Source organism: Scyliorhinus torazame, chromosome 7, assembly GCF_047496885.1.
Source record: "Scyliorhinus torazame isolate Kashiwa2021f chromosome 7, sScyTor2.1, whole genome shotgun sequence".
Classification (NCBI taxonomy): Eukaryota; Metazoa; Chordata; class Chondrichthyes; order Carcharhiniformes; family Scyliorhinidae; genus Scyliorhinus; species Scyliorhinus torazame.
In genome coordinates, this window is record NC_092713.1 from 13,279,134 (window position 1) to 13,300,309 (window position 21,176).

Consider the following 21,176-nt stretch of genomic DNA (forward strand, 5'->3'; position numbering starts at 1 on the left):
GACTGTGGGAGGAAACCGGAGAGCACCCTACCCAAGGTCAACACCGCCACCCAACACTAAGGGCAATTATGGACACTAAGGGCAATTTATTATGTCCAATCCACCTAACCTGCACATCTTTGGACTGTGGGAGGAAACCGGAGCACCCGGAGGAAACCCACGAACACACGGGGAGGATGTGCAGACTCCGCACAGACAGTGACCCAAGCCGGGAATCGAACCTGGGACCCTGGAGCTGTGAAGCAACAATGCTAACCACTATGCTACCGTACAAAAGGTTATAGAGAGAGGGTTGGGCGAGAGCATGGTGAGATTTGGAAAATAATTATAAACATTTACAAATCAAGGATTTGCCAGATTTTTAAGTGTAGCCATTGTACCACTGTAGAAAGCACAGCAGCCAATTTGTGCATAGCAAGCTCCCACGAACAGCAAGCAATAATGACCAGATAATCTGTTTAAATGATGTTGGTTGAGGAATAAATATAATTGGATCAAGGATCAAATTTTACCTCAAGATTATTCAAGGAAGTTATGGATAGCTTAGGAATAAAACAATTTATATCAACTGCATACCATCCAGAACTGCAGGGAGCGTTAGAAAGGTGGCATCAGACGTTAAAGACAATGTTGGGGGCTTATTGTCAAGATTATCCAGAGGATTGGGATAAAGGAATTCCATTCGTACTGTTTGCAATTAGGGATGCACCTAATCAGTCAACCAAATTCAGTCCTTTTGAGCTAATTTTTGGTCATGAGATAATAGGATCACTTAAATTGATTAAGGAGAAATTGGTGAGTAAGCACTCTGAAATTACATTATTGGATTACGTGTCAAATTTTAGGGAACGATTAAATAGAGCAGGTGAATTGGTTAGAAAACATTTAAAAGATGCACAGCATGTGATGAAACGGGTAGCGGACAAGAAAGGAAAAGTTTGTAGTTTTGCCAGTGGAGATAATGTTTTAGTATTGTTACCAGTGGTAGGTGAACCTTTAAAAGCAAGGTTTTGTGGACCTGATCAGATTGAAAGGAAATTAAGTGAGGTGAATTGTGTGGTAAGAACGCCAGATAGAAAGAAAATTCACCGAGTGTGTCTTGTGAATATGCTTAAAAGGTACTTTGAAACGGAAGGGGAGCAAGGGGAGGAGGTTTTAGTGATTCTAACTCAAAGTGAAGAACTGAATCCAGATGCCACTGAAGTTGACAGTCCTCAATTTAATTGGAAAACGAGGATGTTCTTAAAAATTGGGAAAATTGGTGAGTTATCTTCCAGAGGAAAAATTAATTGACCTGAAAGAGTTATTAATATCACATGGGCACATTTATGGAGATAAGTTGGGAAGTACTAAAATGGCTATACATGATGCAGATGTAGGAAATGCTGTTCCAATTAAACAACATCCATATAGACTTAACCCTTTAAAATTGGCACAGGTTCAAAACAAAATTGAAAGTATGCTTAAAAATGGCAGAATTAAAGTGGGTTGCAGCCAATGGAGCTCACCCATAGTGATGGTACCAAAACCGGACGGCACCCAATGATTATGTGTGGACTATAGAAAGGTTAATGCCATTACAAGGACGGACTCTTATCCTATCCCACGCTTGGAGGACTGCATTGAGAAGGTGGGACCATCAGCTTTTATCTCCAAACTGGATTTACTTAAAGGTTACTGGCAGGTACCTTTATCCAGGGGCTGGTTTAGCACAGTAGGCTAAACAGCTGGCTTGTAATGCAGAAAAAGGCAGCAGCGCGGGTTCAATTCCCATACGAGCCTCCTCGAACAGGCACCGGAATGTGGCAATTAGGGGCTCTTCACAGTAACTTCATTGAAGCCTACTTGTGATGATAAGGTATTATTATTATCCAAAAGGGCAAAGGAGATTTCAGCTTTTGTGACTCCAGATGGTATATACCAATTCAAAGTTATGCCATTTGGCATGAAAAATGCCCCAACCACATTTGAACGGTTAACTAACAAAGTTGTTTCAGGACTACCCTATTGTGCGGTATACATAGACGATCAGATGATTTTTAGTCAGACATGGAAGGAACATTCGAAGCATCTGATAGAGTTAGTTGATAGATTTCAGGAGGCGGGTTTGGTGGTAAACCTAGCCAAAAGCGGATTTTTAAAAGCCCAAGTCACGTTCCTTGGCCATACAATTTGACAGGGACGAATGGCCCTGCGGGATGTGAAAACCAAAGTAATTGGGGAGTTTCCAATACCCTCGACACGAAGGGAAATAATGCAATTTCTTGGCATGAGTGGATTTTATCGGAAATTTGTACCGAATTTTAGCAGTGTTGTCGCTCCACTGACGGACTTGCTGAAGAAGCGTAGCAAATTTCAGTGGACGGCGGAGAGTCAACAGGCATTTGACGGCCTGAAGGCTGTGTTAACCACTGCTCCTGTGTTGGAGAATTACAAGAGGCTTTGTGATCGGATTAAACTAAAGCACCTGACCTTAAAGAAAGATGCCGAGGTGTAGAAAAATGGATGGCTCCTGTAGAGACCTTCTTGTCCAAAGATACTGTCAATCAAGAGGGATCTAGTTACAGGAAGGTGACAAACTAAAATCGACTATATTATTATCAATGTTTACCTGTTTTTGTTTGTTTAAGAAATGTATATTTATCGTCAATTGCTCTTATTGGAAAAGAGAAAAGGTGAAAAATTAAACCATCTTTGAAGTTGATGGTTTAATTTGTTTGCTTGGGGGAGGTGTCATGGGACTGCCCCTTTAAGAAATGTTTTTGTCTTATCACATGGCTTCACTGATGTCATTGTGTAGGTGGAGCTGGGCTGTGGCCCTGGGAGTTGGTTTTATTTTCGCTTTGAGTTTGACCTGGCTTAGTTCTGCACAGATTGAAAGAAGGTTTTTTTTTTCCCTATCTGCATTTTAAAAGCTGTTTCCAGACTGCTCGATAACTTGAAAAGAAACAACGGTTTTCTGGAAAAACATTCAAACCTGCTGTTTTGGAAAGGAAACAGGTGCATTCATACCAGGTCTTGAGTGCTGTGTGCTGGGCCACACTATGGGATCTTGTTATTAAATTGGAACAGTTAAGGGGGGAAATTATTAAGGGTTATACATAGAGTACTGTAGCTGTGTGAGGTATTTATGTTGGTAGTTGATGATAATGCTTACTGTGTGTGTTTATAAAAATGTTAACAAATTCGTAGAATAAACTTTGTTTTTGTTTAAAGCGCTTAAAGCCTCTGTTGACTAACCCCTGAAAGACAGACCCTCGTGCTCATCGTAACCAAAATAAATAAACAGTTGTAGGTCAGGTGAACTCCACAATATACTTTGCAGTTTTCTAAATGCTGGCCCATAACAACAATCATATTCGTTAGCAAGTGATCGCCGAAGAAGAAGGAGATGAAGGAGCTTAATAAGAAGAAAAACAGTGACCAGGATTCTCCGTGGTCGCCCGCCAGTGGGAGATTCCTGATTGACCCGCTAAAACGGGCATCGGGCCAAAATCGACTTTCACGCCAGTCGGGAAACCATTGCCAGTCTCCCAGCCCACCCCACAGGCCCAGACGAGCTCCCCAATATCCCCAAAGACATTCCCGCCTGCACCAAACGAGAACATGCAAATGCCATATTGGAGTTGCTTTGAATGTTAATTATGTCTGGAAGCCTGATTCACCTGACTCCTGGAATTCTCCAGCTCCCCCCCCCCCCCCCACCCCCCCAAGCCAGGTGTCCCACTGGAATGAATTGCTGCAGTCCTGAGAAACGTAGGCCTAGCGACTTGCACTCCAAGGATTGATGGGGGGGGGGGGGGTGTAATCATCCCAACAATGACCTCCAGGGTGCCAAGTGGGGTCCTTCATGGGAGGTGGGTGTCACGGGGATTGTGCTGGGCTGGTGGGGCTCAGGTCATGGGTATTTCCTGGGATGGGTGTCGTTTAGATGCTCTTCCCGTCTTCAGGCTTTAAACCCTTTAAATGGTCATCCAGTATTTAAAACTCAAATTTATCTGACAATAAAGTGAATATCTTCCCAATTATAACCGTAAGACTTTCAAACAGTCATTCAGAATGCCAAGATCAAATTTGATAGTAAAAGTATTTCCTTTAATGTGGTGGACACCCTTGAAGTGGTTTTCTCACAGTCAATTTGATTGCCCTTTAAAGTGTTGAAGCCTGTTTGTATGCCTGGAAGGCTAAAAGCTTTGAGCTGCATTATTCACATTCAATTTCATACACCATTACCTCTTAAAAGCTGACATATTGAGGCAGTTTCAAAAGGAGGGGGGTTATGATTGTTTATTGATATAGCTCTGCAGGGATCCATTAACTCAGGGGAACAGCTGGTTTCCTAAATGCAGTTTTTTTAATAGGATGTCTCGTTGCTCTCAAGTGCTTCCCCGGAAGAGCAGGTGTGGGGGGCATCTAATATTTAGGTACTGACTGACTGTTTAAAGGGATTAAAGGGATTAAAGGCTCCAGATGGGAATAGCGGACAAACGATTCCCATCCCAGGAACGAGGGTTGACCTGTGCCTCTCTAGTCCAGCACAAGCCCCCGACCCCCACCCCCTTAAGGACTCCCCTCGGCACCCTGGGGGCTTTTATAGCAAGAGTGCTCAATCCCTTGCCACCCGCCAGACGACAAGGTGCCAGGTTGGCACAGCCAAGTGGTGGGGCCTGATGTGGGGGGGGGGGGGTTTGGTGAAGGGGCTGAGGGGATGAAACGGGGTCTAAGAGGGGGAATGAGGGGGGACTGAAGGTGGACACTGAGGGGGGAAGGCCTTGCCAGCGATTATGGTGCGGGGCTGCTGCAGCAGCATTCTGAGATCGCTATTTTTAAATGGCGTCCCAGTCTCTGAGGAGCGGACATGTTGGAGAGATGAGATCCTGTCAAATGGAGCTCTCTGAATCCTCTGCTGAACGTTGTCAGGGGGACAGTGTCCCGTGATGTGTCATTGATCGGGGCGCACCACAGCTCACGTTCCCTGCTGGGCCAATTTACTGAACAAAGGCCTCAACCAGTGGGGGAAAGATTGGATTGGGAGAGGAATTCTTAACAATTGTTTGATATTTACACAATCCACACCTAAATGAGTGACTTTGGAAGCAGCATTTTTTTTTGTGAAATTCATGGAAAAAAAATCGAAGTGCATTACAGAAATAGACAATGCAAAATATTTCATAAGGATTAAAATGTCAGCCGGTTGCATTGTTGACATGTATATTGTGATTCAAGAACAAGCAGGAAATGGGCAATCTGATTCACTGGCTCATTCAACCATGTCACTGGAAAGAACGAAACATTAATAATGGTCACAAACGGCAAAATAAAATCCTCATCCAGAATGAAGCTGTGCAGAAAACAGACAGCATAAACATGAGTCCCTCAGATTTGAGAATTCACTGAACAGCAAGTATTTGCTGACAACAAGTTCGAGCCTGTCATTAATCAATATGACAGTTGTCACGGATTTGGCACTTTTTATAAACAACTTACAAAAATGTCTGAACTAACCAGATCTTGTCATACAAATCACATTTTCTTTCCATTAAATAGATTTGGTAAAATATTCAATCTGTTGTCAAGATCTACATTAGTTTCAGTTTGAAAGTTGGAAGATAATTCACTTTTTGCTCGGTTTATTTGCAAAGCTGGGTCATCACATTCTGTGGCGGTTATTTGGCTCAAACTCTCCACTTCCTTCTGAGAGAGCACAGCGAGTTCCACATGTCTTCAGTTTGCACTGCTGCCGTTGGATTCACGCTGTAATTGAGGTTATTTCCAAACCAGACACCTATACCACCAAGTTTCAATTTCCTCATGATGGTTGATTTGAGTGACAGGCTCTCTGGGTCTTCATACCAGACCTCGTGGTACGTGGCCTCCTCCTGCCATATAAAAGCAAATGGGAGTGAAACAAAGAGGAACTAGTTTTGCAACAATGCCCGTTCCAGACACAATGCTGAATATCTTCCACAGTGTGATCTAAAGATATAAATCGCAACCTGACAAAAAAATAGCAAGCTGTCAGGGATGGTGAGTAAAATGGTGCGAATCCTGTCTCGGAGGGATTTCTCACGGAACTTAAGCCATTTAAAAGATGCGTCTGGATTCTCCGTTTCTGAGGCTAAGTGTTGATACTGGTGCAGGATTCGTGGACATCCACGATGTGACATCATACAAATGTACAGCATGTGAAGAGTTAATGTTATGTTAAGCCTAGCCACTAGAGGGAGCTCAGGGACAGTACTATAAACTGCACTGGCTCATAAGCGAAGGGGAGGAGATTAGATTGGAGCTGAAGATAAGATTAATAGCGTATTGCAGAGTTAGTTAAGATATAATAGTTATAATTAGTAGATAGAGATAGTGTTAGTGAGTGTAGTTTAATTGTTAGATGTATGTTTGCTAATTTGCTAAATTTGCTAGGGGCTTTTCACAGTAACTTCATTGAAGCATACTTGTGACAATAAGCGATTATTATTATTATTATTATTCAGAATGAGTGTCAAACTCAAATTTAGTAGTGTTAATAAAATTAGTTAAGTTCTTCAAAAGAGCTTTGTGTATCTTTGTGATCACTACACTTTCCATCCTGAAAACCCCTCATAAAGATCACCACATGGTACCAAGAGTGTATTCCAGAAAAGCAAGCAGTAAGAAAGAAGAAGAAAAATAAATCAGCGCATCGCTATACATCTGAAAATCTGCAAAGAACAAAGAAAAACCGAGACCAACATGGATGCAGCGCAAAATCCAGATAACGTCAAGATGTCCGGTAAACTAAGTTTAAATTGGAAAAAACTTCAAGCAGTAGTTTGAAGCGTTTCTTTCTGCCTCTGCACTTGAATCAGCTCCGGGCACTAGGAAAATAGCTCTCCTACTAAATCTGGCAGGTCCGCAGGCATTTGCACTCTTTAACTCATTTGATTTCTCAGAAAATGAAGCTAAAAGTAAGTATGAGGAAGTAATGGAAAAATTTGACTCTCATTGCAAAAAACAGGTCAATGAGGTGTATGAGAGATACATGTTTAAAAAAGGGGTGCAGCTAAAAGGGGAATCTTTTGACTCTTTTCTAACTGATTTGAGGCTCTAAGCGCAATCCTGCAATTTTTCCTCAGTTACTGAATCAATCCTGCGTGACTAAATTGTGTTTGGCATATATGAAGAGCAAATGCGGGAACGTTTACTAAGAAAACAAAACTTAACTTCAGAAGAAGCCATCAACCTGTGTAAAGCAAGTGAGCAAGCCACCAATGAATACGCTGAATTCAGATTCCGTGAAAAAGGCGCGAACTTCAGCAACGTGGTCAGAGCCATTGCCTGTTGGGCGCAGTTTAAAACAAATTGTGCTGCAGCAGGTAGGTGTTCTGCACAGGCGCGGGTAAGAAAAAACTGCGAAACAGACATTTGACATTCTGCGCATGTGCAGGATCCGTCCGCACGGGCGCACTTTGAAAAAGGACATGAACCGAAATTGACTGATTTGCGCATGCGCACGAGAGGTTTACGCATGACTTCACGAACGTGATGACACGTACACGCTGTGGACACTCCCACTTAAAGCAACACTGTCCTGCATTTGGTAAAAGGTGTGCAACATGTAACAAACACAATCATTTTGCGGCACAATGCAGTTTTAACACAACACACCAGAATCAATTAAAAAAGGTATTTCAACAGCATAAAAATGTCAACACTATACAAAACAAGGAAGAAGAAGAAGAAAAGATTTTAAAATCAAGGATTGATGTCACTATGCCTACTTCACTGGACAACTTCATAATAGAAGCAATCACTAAAAGAAATGGAAACGATACTGCTGGTAAACCAACCAGGCAACTATCTGACAGAAATAAAGATTGGATAGAAACATTGATCATAGATGGATGAGAGGTACAATTTAAATTGGACACTGGCACACATGCTAATCTGATAACAGAATCGGATTTGGGCAAAGTAGCAAACCCTCCAAAATATGAAAAGACTCATTGTAGATTAACAGACGTCAATGGAAATAAAACAGCAACAAAAAGTTCATGCTCGCTCATAGTTCAGAGTGGTGACATTTAAATTCCACTTGATTTTGAAATTGTAGATGACACAAAATCCTCACATATTGGAGTAGGTGCATGCAGCCAGCTAAACCTGATGCAGAGAATTCACACTGCCAACTATTTCCCTGCTTCAAACGATTCCGTACTTGCAGATACGTTATCCAGAGCCACAATGCACGAGGACAACAAAGTTGTTGACATTGTACTCAGTATTAAAGCAAAAGCCACCTTCATCGCAGCAATGCTACCCGTCACAGATGCTAAACTATAAATAATCAAGGCAGAAACTCTACAAGATATGACACTTCAGCAAGTGGTACAATATCTATGTACTGACTGGCCTAAAGGGAAACATGCAAACTTTCGCAACATCAGAAAAGACCTGACAATAATAGACAACGTTCTATTGAAAGGGGACTGCATTGTAATTCCATCATGTCTTAGACAAGGCATTCTCACACAAATCCACAAAGGACATCAAGGCATTGAGAAATGTAGAAGAAGAGCACGGCATTCAATGTATTTGCCGGGAATCAACAGGGACATAGACAATTACATTCAACAGCGTTGGATATGCCAAATGCACCAACTGACAATGTAAGCAGCCCTTGGTGGAAAGCGAACTAGTTGCTCAACCATGGACTAAAGTCGCCATGGACGTACTTTACTTTTAAGGTTGTGGTTATTTGATAATTATTGACTTTATTACTCAAATTTTCCAGAGGTTATCAAATTATCCAACTCAACAACGCATTCAATTGTCAGGGCAACGGAAAATGTATTCACCAGACATGGCATACCAGTTACTGTTGTCACAGACGATGGACCGTGTTTTAGCAACCTGGACTGGTTACAATTTGCCAATGACTGTCATTTCACACATGTAACTTCTAGCCTACTCTACCCGCAGGCAAACGGGAAAGCTGAGAAAGGGGTGGGAATTGTGAAGCTGCCTCTCAGAAAATCTACGGAGGGCAGAAAGGACTTTGACTTAGCCCTGTTAGCATACAGGGCTACACCATTGTCATCGGGGCTTTTTCAGCACAACTGTTCATGGGATGAAGAATTCGTACTACGTACACACTAATAGTTCCAAACAAAGATGAACAAGTCATGCATAAAGAATTGCAGCAACTGAAGAATAAGGAAAAGAAGTATTACGATAAATAATCCTGAAGGTGAATGGATGGACATTGCAAAAGTACTCATAGAACTCACACCAGGATCATACGTGATCAGAACAGAATCTGGAAAGATTTTTTTGTGGAAACAGAAGAGATCTCTTGAAACTCAAACAACCTGTTACATTCCCGAATCAGCTAACACGAGTCAACAACTCATATTTCCTACAAATTACTTTCCAAAAGCTATGTTGTCAAATATACCAGATAGTTCAAATAACAATGTTGTAACATTAAGAAGGCCTCCAAGATATAGGAAACCTCCAAATAAATTAAATCTGTAAATCTAACATTAGTTCTATCGTTGTTGACATGCTGTGTAATGCTGTAAACAACATTTTTCTCAAAGAAAGGGGGAAGTGACATTATACAAATGTACAGTATGTGAAGAGTTGATGTTATGTTAAGCCTCGCCACTAGAGGGAGCTAAGGGTCAGTACTATAAATTTAATTGGCTCTTAAGCTAAGGGGAGGAGATTGGACTGGAGCTGAAGAAGATAAGATTCATAGTGTATTGCAGAGTTAGTTAAGATATAATAGTTATAATTAGTAGATAGAGATAGTGTTAGTGAGTGTAGTTTAATTCTTACATGTATGTTTGCGATCAGAATAAGTGTTGAACTCAATTTTGGTAGTGTTAATAAAATTAGTTTAGTTTTTCAAAAGAGCTTTGTGTATCTTTGTGATCACTATGCCTTCCATAGGGAAACCCCTCACAAAGATCACCACACACGACAGCAAAACTGATGCTGGACCTGGACTGATTCAAAGAATGTCAAAGGGGCTAGCACCGGCCCCACGTGGAACACAATCGACTCCAATGCGAAATGGCGGCAGATTCACGGGTATGTGATTGACGCTCAGGAGGCTGACCAGCTGCAGCCGCATATACGCACTTCACTCCCCACACACGCCATCCCGGCCAACAAGATGGCAACAAGGAGAGCAGCTCCACGCTTCACTGACACCGAGCTGGACACCCTCCTGCATGCCATGGAGGCGAGGCTGGCCACCCTGTACCCCAGCCCGGGAAGGAGGCTGCCAGCCACCGCTCTTTGCCGTGCATGGGTGCAGGTGGCAGAGCCGGTCAGCGTCACCGGTAATGCCATCCAGACCGGGTCAGCAGTGCAGGAAAACAACTGCATGCCCCTGGCACCAACCCTCGTCCGACACACCCATCACCCTACCCACCCAGCCCGGAGGGCGGCCGAACCCCCACCCTGCTCCACATGCCGGCACCCATACCGGCAGCCATGGTCAGGTGCCCTTGAGATTGAGGCCACCAGATACCCACCCCCTGGGCTGCATGCGTCGGACTGTCTAACACTGACGGTTTCTGCTTCACACCCCCCTCCTCCCCAAGGAGAAGGCCACCCATAACTGCCTTGAGCCGGAACAAACAGGAGGGGGGCCCCGGAGCTGCGGAGAGCAGCAGGTCCTGGACTTGTTTGGCGTTTCTGAGGGAAGGGAGGTCGCCGGGGTGGAGGTCAGCAGCGGGCAAGGAAGTGAGACCGCGCTTAGCCGCTTAGTTATGGTTCCGCTGACACCACCCCCACCACCCTCACCCTCATCCACACCCCCTCACCCCCGCACCACCCTCATCCCCATACTCCCCCTCACCCTCACCCCCACCACCCTCACCCCCATCCACACTCCCCCTCACCCCCATCCACACTCCCCCTCAACCCCGCACCACCCTCAACCCCACCCTTACCCCCAGACCAACCTCACCCCTCACCATCCCAACTCCCCTCTGGCTCACAGTCTAATCATGCATTTTGTCTTGTGTCTTGCAGGCCTGCTGGTGATGGGGCAGATCCAACTGGTGCCCCCTACCCCAGCCAGAGCCCCCTCCCCCCCCCCGCCCCCCCCACCCACCCCCCCCCCCCCCCCATGCCCACCAGCGACAAGGACACGGGCACAGCCGGAAGCCACAGACCCATGAAACATGAGTTCGAGTCCGGGGATGACACTGATTTCCCGTCACAGCATTTCCAACACCTCCACCATGCCAGAGTGCCAGAGACACTCGCCTCGGTTGGGTACTTTAATCAAAAGGCTCCTGGGGCGAACTCTGGTACGCACTACACAACTGCTCCGGTACATCAGGTGGAGGTAGGAACTCCCGCGGGGGCAGGCGGTTGGAGGGCGGGCCGACCCCAGGGACCAACTGTCGTGCAGACGGGTTTCATGGTTCTGGAGCGGACAGACCCCACTTTAGTGGAGATGCGGATCCAGAGCCAGGGACTACCTGAGGGGATGTCGGCGAGCATCCAGCACCTGCAGGTGCACTTGGTAAAGTCCAACCGTGTGCAGGAGCAGGGGGTGGTGCCAGCCATGCCTGCCACCCAGGCCAACACCGCACAGGTTTTGTCCGCGGTGGAGGCATTGGGGGCAACGGTTTTGGCAAGGGATCAGCATGTCCAGGATCTGGGCATTCTGTGCAGACGGTGGCCGAGGCCTAGGACAGGGCTGCCACGTGCCAGAGCCACCTTGACGTTGCCGCGGCGCTCCTCAGCATGGCCCAGTCACAGCAGGCCATGGCTGAGAATGTCGCCGGCAGTGTCCAGGCACTGGCTGACATGGCATAGACCCAGAATGTGGTGGCACAGTCGCAGCATGATGCGGTGCAGACCAAGATGGAGATGGTCCACTCCCTGTGCTCCATGGCCACGAGCAAGCAGACCCGGGTGAAGACAAGAGCGAGCCTCCAGGACTGGAAGTGCTGGGTGGCTGTGGTGCCTCAGGGGATGGCTCCGCTCGCACCCCCGTCCCATGGAGTAGCCCGGGGGCCATTGGGCATCCCGAGGAGGAGGAGCTGATAGGACATGTGCCGGTGACTCCCACAGGGGAGGTGCCGGAATACCGCAGCACCGTGGACTCTCCCTTCCTATCTCTGGTGCATCTGCTGGGCAGCGGGCAGAACAGGGCGGCACCACACCACCTGGGACGCCCGAGCAGCAGCTGGGCTGGTCGCCCCATAAGATGCCCGCTGAAGAGACCCGGGTTGCAGGGAGGGAATCACAGCAGGCCGCCTCCACTCCTGATGCACTGTCTGGGAATCCACCTAGACGTAGTGTAAGAGCCCATAAGGCCAGAAAGTTAGATACCAGTTAAGTTGGCACGGGTGCAGGGCACAGTATAGTGATTGGGGATTGGGCACAAATCTGTATATATTTGTTCCTATTAAACATTTGTTCACACTGTTACAACCTACCTTGGTCTTATGGGTGTGAGGGGTGGGCTGGTCTGAGCTGGCCAGAGATGGGTGCAGGATGGGGGGTGGGGGGAATGGCTGGATGTTGTGGGTTGGTTGTGCTGCCCCCCCCCCCATCCTGACTGTCCCCAGCACCGCCACCCCAGGGATTCGATGGGACCGTGCGATGGAATTGGCAGCTCGCATCCAGGGATTCTCCAGGTGGACGGTGAGAAGTGCTACCCTGGGCAGGAGTCGGACTTTGTCAAATGATGCAGAGCTCATCCCGGAACGGGTTATCATCCTCCATCCCATGGACCAGGCCTGCTGTCACTGTCAACCCAGGGCCCACATCCCTGTAGTGCAGCAGGTACGTATCACACAGGGGGTTGCCGGTTGGGTTACAGTGCCATCAGCCCGGGGGGGGGGGGGGGGGGGGGGGGGGGGTCAGACCTAGGGGTACGTCATTGGTCAAGGGCTCAGCAGTGTCCTTCTGGCAGTGTGGGACCAGAATTGTGCGCAATATTCCAAGTGCGGCCATTACCAAGGTTCTATACAACTGCACCATGACTTACCAGTTTTTATACTCGATGCCCCGTCCAATGAAGGCAAGCATTCCGCCTGCTTTCTTGACTACCTTGTCCACTTGTGCTGCCACTTTCAAAGATCTGTGGACCTGCACGCCCAGATCTCCCTGACTTTCTATATTCCTGAGTTTTGCCATTTACGGTATATTTCCCCTCTCTGTTAGACCTACCAAAATGCATTACCTCACATTTGTCCGCATTCAACTCCATTTGCCATTTCTCTACCCAAGTCTCCAACCTATCGATGTCCTGCTCTATCCTCTGACAATCCTCAACACTATCTGTCACTCCACCAATCTCGGTGTCATCCGTGAACTTACTAATCAGACCGGCTACATTTTCCTCCAAATCGTTTAAGTATTCTACAAACAACAGAGGCCCCAGCACAGAACCCTGTGGAACACCACTAGTCACAACCTTCCATTCAGATAAACATCCTTCTACTGATATCCTCTGTCTTCTGTGACCGAGCCAGTTCTGTATCCATCTTACCACCTCACTCTGATCCCGTGTGACTTCACCTTTTGTACCAGTCTGCCATGTGGCACCTTGTCAAAGGCAGAGATGCAACTCATTCCTGACTACCCCACTATGTCCTTGCAGTCTGGTTGCTCATATACCCACACCCAGGACCCTCACCGTCGCCCCAGTGTTGGCCCTCAGTACTCACCTCCTTGACGCGCTATCAATTACGACGAGACGAGAGCAGAGAGTAATCGAGGCTTTATTACACAGAGATGTGTGGCCTCCTGCAGCTGCTGCCGAAATGGCTGCAGCTCGGTGAGCACACACATTTATACTCCGCCTACTGGGTGGAGCCAGCAGGCAGGGATCTACCCCCGTACCTGTAGTACAGGAGCCTTACCGAATTACTTCTCATATACGTAATATATACAAACAGTGGTGACACCACACCCCTCCCACCCACTTTCTAGATTCCATTAATGATGGACACTCCCTCAAGCTAATGTTCTAAAATTAGGCTCCCAAGCTCCTACGGTTTGACCCGCATGGCTCCACCAGTGAATGTTGGGGGATATATTAAATTCCAATCACGCCGGAGAGAATCGCGTTTTTCAATTCTCTCCGGAATTTGAGCCCCCGAATGGTGTGTGCAGGTTCAGAATCGCTCATGGGATACAGGGCAATGTGGCAAACTGGATAAAAAGTTGGCTTAGTGCCAGGAAACAAAGGGTAATGGTCGACGGCTGCCTTTGCAAATGGAAAGTTGTTTCAAGTGGTGTTCCACAGGGCTCGGTGCTGGGACTCTTGTGTTATATATTAATGATGTGGACTGAACGTGGAGAGCACGATTGGGAAATTTGCAGATAACACAAAGATTGGCTGTGTGGTGGACAGTTTAGGGGATAGCTATAACCTTCAAAACAATATAGATGGATTGGTGGAATGGGTGATAAAGTGGCAGATGGAATTTAACACAGAGAATTGTGAGGTCATGCATTTAGGGAGGTCAAACATTTATCGGGAGTACACAATCAATGGGAATATACTAAAGGGGTCGATGAAGTGAGAGATCTTGGCGTACAGGGACACAGGTCCTTAAAGGCAGCAGTTCAAGTAGACAAGGTTGTTAAGAAAGCATACGGAATGGCAGAGGTGTAGAATATAAAAGTAAAGGTATAATGTTGGAATTGTCTAAGACACTGGTGAGGCCACAACTGGAGTATTGTGTGCAGTTCTGGTCACCACATTACTGGAAGGAGGTTCTTGCTCTGGAGAGAGTGCAGAGGAGGTTTTACAAGAATGTTGCCAGGGCTGGAAAAGAAGGCTAAGGGGTGAGTTAATTGAGGTGTTCAGAATAATGAGGGAAACAGATGGGGTGGACAGGATCAAATGGGTTTCCCTTGGTGGAGAATTCTAGAACCAGAGGATATAGATTCAAGATAAGAGGCAAAAGGTGTAGAGGGGACATGAGGAAGAACGTTTTTACGCAGAGGGTGGTGCGTGTCTGGAATTCACTGCCCGAGTTGGTGGTGGAGGCAGAGACCCTAACCTGGATCTGCACCTTAGGTGCTGTAATCTACAGGCCTATGGACTGGTTGCAGTAAAGTGGGATTAGAAAGGACACCTGGGTTACCTGGGGCTGGCATGGAGAAGCCGGGCCGAATGGCCTCCCTTAGGTGGGATTCGAACTCTCATTCTCTGCATTATTAGTCCAGGAATACATCTCCCTCATAACCTGTCGCTTTGAGATCTCCCTTTCAGATTTCCAAAGTTTTGTCTTGCTGGACTATCCCTCTCTTTTTAAAACGAGCCAGATTCCCTGCATGGATTTGGCATTCAAATTCAGGATTCCCTGGGAGGACATCCCGAAGGAGCATTTTCACCTTCGATTCGAACTAAGTTGTGCAAGCAGTCGGCCCGGTTCATGTTTAATTTGAATTTCAACATATACGTTGGAATTCCTTCACACTTCGACACACCTTTCTGGTGACAATGGTTTGGCTGTGCGGACGGTGCAGCAGACTGTTTGGACTGAAATGTCCAGTGAGGAAATGCGCAATGAGAAATCAGCAATGCAATATCGAAACACAGAGACTTAAGGCCGCCGCTGACAATTTCTTCAGGACTTTCCATCAGCTGAAACTCCATTTACACAAACAAACTGGGGTTTCCGTGTCACAGTTCAAAATGGACCATTGTGAAGCAGGAGAAATTGCAAGGAAATTCACAGTCCATCTTTCGTAACAGCAGTACCAAGTAATTAACCTATATTCTGAGCAATGTATGAACACAAGGCACACGTTCAAACAGTGACATTTTCATATTAAGCTGCCTCTGTTTTCTCTGAAATCTAAGATTAAATAATGACGAGATATGTGAAGTTTCGAAAGAAAGTATTTGAAATTCTAGATCACATTTCACAACCTGAAGACATGCCAAAGGCTGTACGGCCAATCAAGTGTTTTGAAGTGTAGTTACTGTTGGAATTTTGGAAATAACGCAGGCAATTTGAACATAGCAAGCTTCCAGAAACAGCAAAATGCTAATGACCAGAAAATATTCCAGTGAAGATGGTCAAAAGATAAATATTGCCCAGAACACCAGGGAGAACAATTCTGCTCTTAATCAAAATAATGTTCTGGGAACTTTTATTACCACCTGAGAGGACAGAGGGGACCTCAGTTAAGGTAGCACAGTGGTTAGCACTGTTGCTTCACAGCACCAGGGTCCCAGGTTCGATTCCCTGCTTGGGTCACTGTCTGTGTGGAGTCTGCACGTTCTCCCCGTGTCTGCGTGGGTTTCCTCCGGGTGCTCCGGTTTCCTCCCACAAGTCCCGGTGAATTTGGACATTCGGAATTCTTCCTCAGTGTACCCGAACAGGCGCCGGAGTGTGGCGACTAGGGGATGTTCACAGTAACTTCATTACAGTGTTAATGTGAGCCTACTTGTGACAATAAAGAGTATTATTATTTTTTAAAGTTTCACCGCAACTGGTTATGCATAATTTTTAAAATTGAACTTGGTTTGCTTTTCTGCTTCCCAATTCCCATTTCCTTGTCAATTCTCCAACAACACACATTTTCCATTGTACAAACTGGACATTCTGAACATCGCTAAAACTGGTTCACAGCGAATCCTGAATCATGAAACACCGGAACGAATGTTATACTGCACAGATCTTTATTGCGTCTTTGACCTGATAGTCTTACCTTGTAAACATAAAATGGGGCTTTGTAATTATCATCCCAGTATCTGCCGGTAAATGATTTGGGCAGCTGCTCCATGACCTCTTTGTATGCAATCGGCTGCACCACATGATAACTGCAACGGCCCCCTCTGAAAGGAGACTCTGTCGTTTCACATCTACCAGGCTGTAAAATACATCAAGGATGAGAAAATTATACTTGTGAATGTAGTTACTCCGTGAACTTCAAAAGATGTAGGAGTGGTTTGAGTAATCTCCACGTGAATGAGGGGCGATGACGGTCCAATGCTCAATGCGAAGTTTCAAGCTAAGTGTGGTATTGTTGAAAAGAGAGACATGTTGCAGAAGTTTTTCATCTTGCATTCAACAGGACAAACACAAGAACAGCAAATTTCAAAGAATTGCAACAATTTCTGCCACAGGGAAAAAGTGTTCCGATTGCTTGGCAAGTCAACTCTTATTGGCTAGCGCATTGCCATGGACAAAACAACTGGGTACTATAGGCTCCCCAAGGTCTGGGGTAATTCAACAAAGTTACATTGTTTGAATCTATTATCCCTTTTATTTGCAGAGAATTAGTGCCTGTGTACAAGCGTATGTACCTTCCAGTAAGAATAAATGAGTCACATTATGAATTTGACAGTTATTGTTACATTGGCTGTTTGGGTAACTATCAACTATCAACATCTTGGGGGTTACTATTAAGCAGAAACAGAACCGGGCCAGCCATATAAATATTGTGGCCACCAGAGTAGATCAAAGGCTAGGGATCCTGCGGCGAGTAACTCACCTCCTGACCCCACAAAGCCTGTCCACCATCTGCAAGGCACAAGTCAGGAGTGTGATGGAATATTCTCCACTTGCCTGGATTTGTACTGTTCAAACAACACTCAAGAAGCTCAACACCATCCAGGAAAAAGCAGCCCACTTGATTGCTATCATTTCCACAAATATTCAATCTCTCCACCACTGACAAACGGTGGCAACCGTGTGTACCATCCACAAGATGCACTGCAGGAACTCACCAAGACTCCTTAGGCAGCACCTTCCAAACCCACAACCACTACCATCTAGAAGGACAAGGGCTTGGAACATCACTACTTGAAAGTTCCACTCCAAGTCACTCATCATCCTGACTTGGAAACATATCACCGTCCCTTCGCTGTCACTGGGTCAATATCCTGGAATTCCCTTCTGCACAGCACTGTGGTATGCTCAGGGACTGCAGCGGTTCAAGAGGGCAACTCAACACCACTTTCTGGAGGGCAATTAGGGATGGATAATAAATGCTGGCCTAACCCTTAATATGCCCATCCCGTAAATAAATTTTAAAAAGCTATTGGCGCTTTCAGGATTGTTCAGCAAGTGATGCTCAACCACAGAATTACATCTAACTGCGGACAATTTGCTGTGGGTTTTGCAAGTGTGTGTTAGTTCAAAATCTGTAACTTTGGTCTGATCAACAATCCTGTAAATACTGCCATTTTTTCACTTTGTAAGCTTGACACAGAAATAAAGCACATTGAAGCGATCCTGGTCAAATCATTGTTTGCTGCACATTATGCAAATGTGGAAATGGTCCAACAATTCCCGACTTTAAAACCCAAAATGTGCCCAGTCTACTTCCAATTACCCTGCAAAGGCAAAGTAGCTTCACAATTTGCAACATTTCATGATGCTACAATGTAGTGGTCATGCAAATGCCAATTCCCACTAACTAGATGTTGCCTTTAGTCTGAAAGGAAATTATGCCTCCCACACAATTAATAAACTCCGTGGAGACAATTTCCGGGACATTCACATCGGCAGGATCTTCAGGTCACGCCGTGCCGCACCTCCGGGGTCGGTTCCCTCGCCACGAGGGGTGCATTCAAGGGGAAACCTCATTGACAATGGTGGGACCAGAAGACCCCACCCTTGGCCAATGACACGCCGCCTCCGCTGCTGCGAAACACACGGCGGTTTGGGCGGAAAATTCCGCCCTGTGTACGGATTCCATTCCTGGCATAGTGTCAGATAAATCGGCCGTGTACCCTGTCATCTGGCTGCTCAAATCAAACAGCACATTCCTTTGTTATTCATGATGGACCGAGAACAAATCTTACTCACCTAGCTCTGCTTTTGCGAAATCCAAAGTGAAACACCTACAGTTAGATGGCATGCCATGATTGTGCAGCACTTGCTGAACAATCCTGTGTGCTAATAGCTAAATTAACAACCCATTTAAGATATCGGCCAAGCACATAATGTGGCTCAGTTGCGTTTGCTACAAATGACATAGGGACACGTTGCACCATGTTGAATTAGCTGGAAGCTTGAGAGCCTATAGATCCCCATTGCATTCTGTATGCCACTTTTTCAGCCAATCAAAATTGATTTACCAACCAATTAGCACCCCTTTCTTCTATAGCATATATAAATGATAGCGATTGTTTAAAATTTGGCATTTTTGTATTTGACTGGTTGAGAGCAAGTTGTAAAATTCAACATTCTTGGGGCATCACGGTGGTGCAGTGGTTAGCACTGCTGCCTCACAGCTCCAGAGTCCCGAGTTCAATTCCAGCCTCAGGTGACTGTCTATGTGGAGTTTGCACTTTCTTCCCATGTTTGCGTGGGTTTCCTCCGGGTGCTCTGATTTCCTTCCACAGTCCAACGAGGTTAGGTGGATTGGCCATACAAACCTGCCCGTTAGTGAACAAAGGTTTAGGTAGGGGTACAGAGTTACGGGGATAGGGTGGAGGCACGGGCTTAAGGAGGGTGCTCTTTCCAAGGGCCGGTGCAGACTCGATGGGCCAAATGGCCTCCTTCTGCACTGTCAATTCTGTGATTCTCTGACTCTTCAAGTTCAATATTATCAAGTAGATTGCCAAAACTCTAACTGAAATGATGGAACAGTCTTGAGAGTCTGAATGACCAACTCCATTTCCTATGTTTCTTTGATTCTATGCGTAAAGAGAATGAGCCTTGAGAAAAGCTCACAATGAGTACTGTCAGCACGGCTTGGCTAAACTGTGAGTGCTGCTTGGAGTTGGGTGAAATCATGGAGATCAAGGGGTAAGTAGTAAGAGGTAAGTAGTAATTAAACTTAATTTCAGGGCTTAATTTCCTGCAATAGGAGTCAGCTGAGTCACACTCAACTGCAGCTGGTTACCTGGGCAGCTGATTTAATTCAGTTTCCAAAGCGTTGTTTTTGAGGCCATAAAAGGGAGGCCACCTCACTGCTGCTCCTGCTGTGCAGTGAGTGCTGCTTGGCTGAGCGAGAGGGCTTTTGGATTTGGTTGAACACAGGGGGCGAAATTCTCTGGAAACGGCGCTATGTCCGCCGACTGGCGCCCAAAACGGCGCAAATCAGACGGGCATCGCTCCACCCCAAAGGTGCGGAATGCTCCGCATCTTTGGGGGCTGAGCCCCAACCTTGAGGGGCTAGGCCGGCGCCGGACAAATTTCCGCCCCGCCAGCTGGCGGAAAATGCCTTTGGTGCCCCGCCAGCTGGCACGGAAATTACATCTCCGGGCGGTGCATGCGCGGGAGCGTCAGCGGCCGCTGACAGTTTCCCACGCATGCGCAGTGGAGGGAGTGTCTTCTGCCTCCGCCATGGTGGAGACTGTGGCGAAGGCGGAAGGGAAAGAGTGCCCCCATGGCACAGGCCCGCCCGCGGATCGGTGGGCCCCGATCGCGGGCCAGGCCACCGTGGGGGCACCCCCCGGGGCCAGATCGCCCCCCCCCCAGGACCCCGGAGCCCGCCTGCGCCGCCTTGTCCCGCCGGTAAGGTAGGTGGTTTAATTTACGCTGGCGGGACAGGCATTTTAGCGTCGGGACTTCGGCCCATCCGGGCCAGAGAATCGCGCGGGGGGGCCCGCCAACCGGCGCGATTCCCGCCCCCGCCGAATCTCCGGTGCCGGAGACTTCGGCAACCGGCGGGGGCGGGATTCACGCCAGCCCCCGGCGATTCTCCAACCCGGCGGGGGGGGTCGGAGAATTTCGCCCAGGGAGTTTGGTGAAATTGGGAGAAGGCGAAACTTGGAGAAGGTGAAGCTAAAAAGACTGAGTGTAGAGCATTGTCTCAGCCCAGGCAGGAGTGGAACACAGCGGAGCTTCATAGACGCGAAGATCGTATTCCAGTTCTCATTGACCTCGCAGTGAGTTTCACAGTGAAGCAGTGATGATTTTTTAAATGTTTTTTTTTGGACATAGCGATTAACTGAGAAACAACACAAATAAGTGAAAGTCAGGGTCATTATAATAAAGTAAAATAAGTAAATAAAGTAGGGCAATGGAAATAAAGTTACTGTAAGGGAGGGATGTTAATAGCATTTTTATATAAGCATAATTTTTGGTTGAAAAGGAGTAAACAAGGAGCTTTCGGGTAGTGATGACAGGAGAGCTCGCACCTGTGACATGCACATCCTGTGCTATGTGACAAATCATGGAAACTTTGTTATCCCTGGTGACCATGTGTGCAGGAAGTGTGTCCAACCGCAGCTACCGGCTAAT

The 21,176-nt window shown here is 46.5% G+C and overlaps 1 protein-coding gene across 1 annotated transcript in view; it reads right to left on the reverse strand.

Moving 5' to 3' along the window:
* Positions 1 to 5,538: 5,538 nt before the first annotated feature.
* Positions 5,539 to 21,176, reverse strand: part of LOC140427251 (di-N-acetylchitobiase-like) — a 53,901-nt gene continuing 38,263 nt past the window's right edge. Inside the window, exons 6-7 of the mRNA XM_072512850.1 lie at positions 16,687 to 16,848; positions 5,539 to 5,879 (exon numbers count right to left, since the gene is read on the reverse strand). Of these exons, the coding sequence (XP_072368951.1) occupies positions 5,676 to 5,879; positions 16,687 to 16,848 (366 nt within the window). The 3' untranslated portion in view covers positions 5,539 to 5,675. The remainder of the gene's footprint in view (positions 5,880 to 16,686; positions 16,849 to 21,176) is intronic.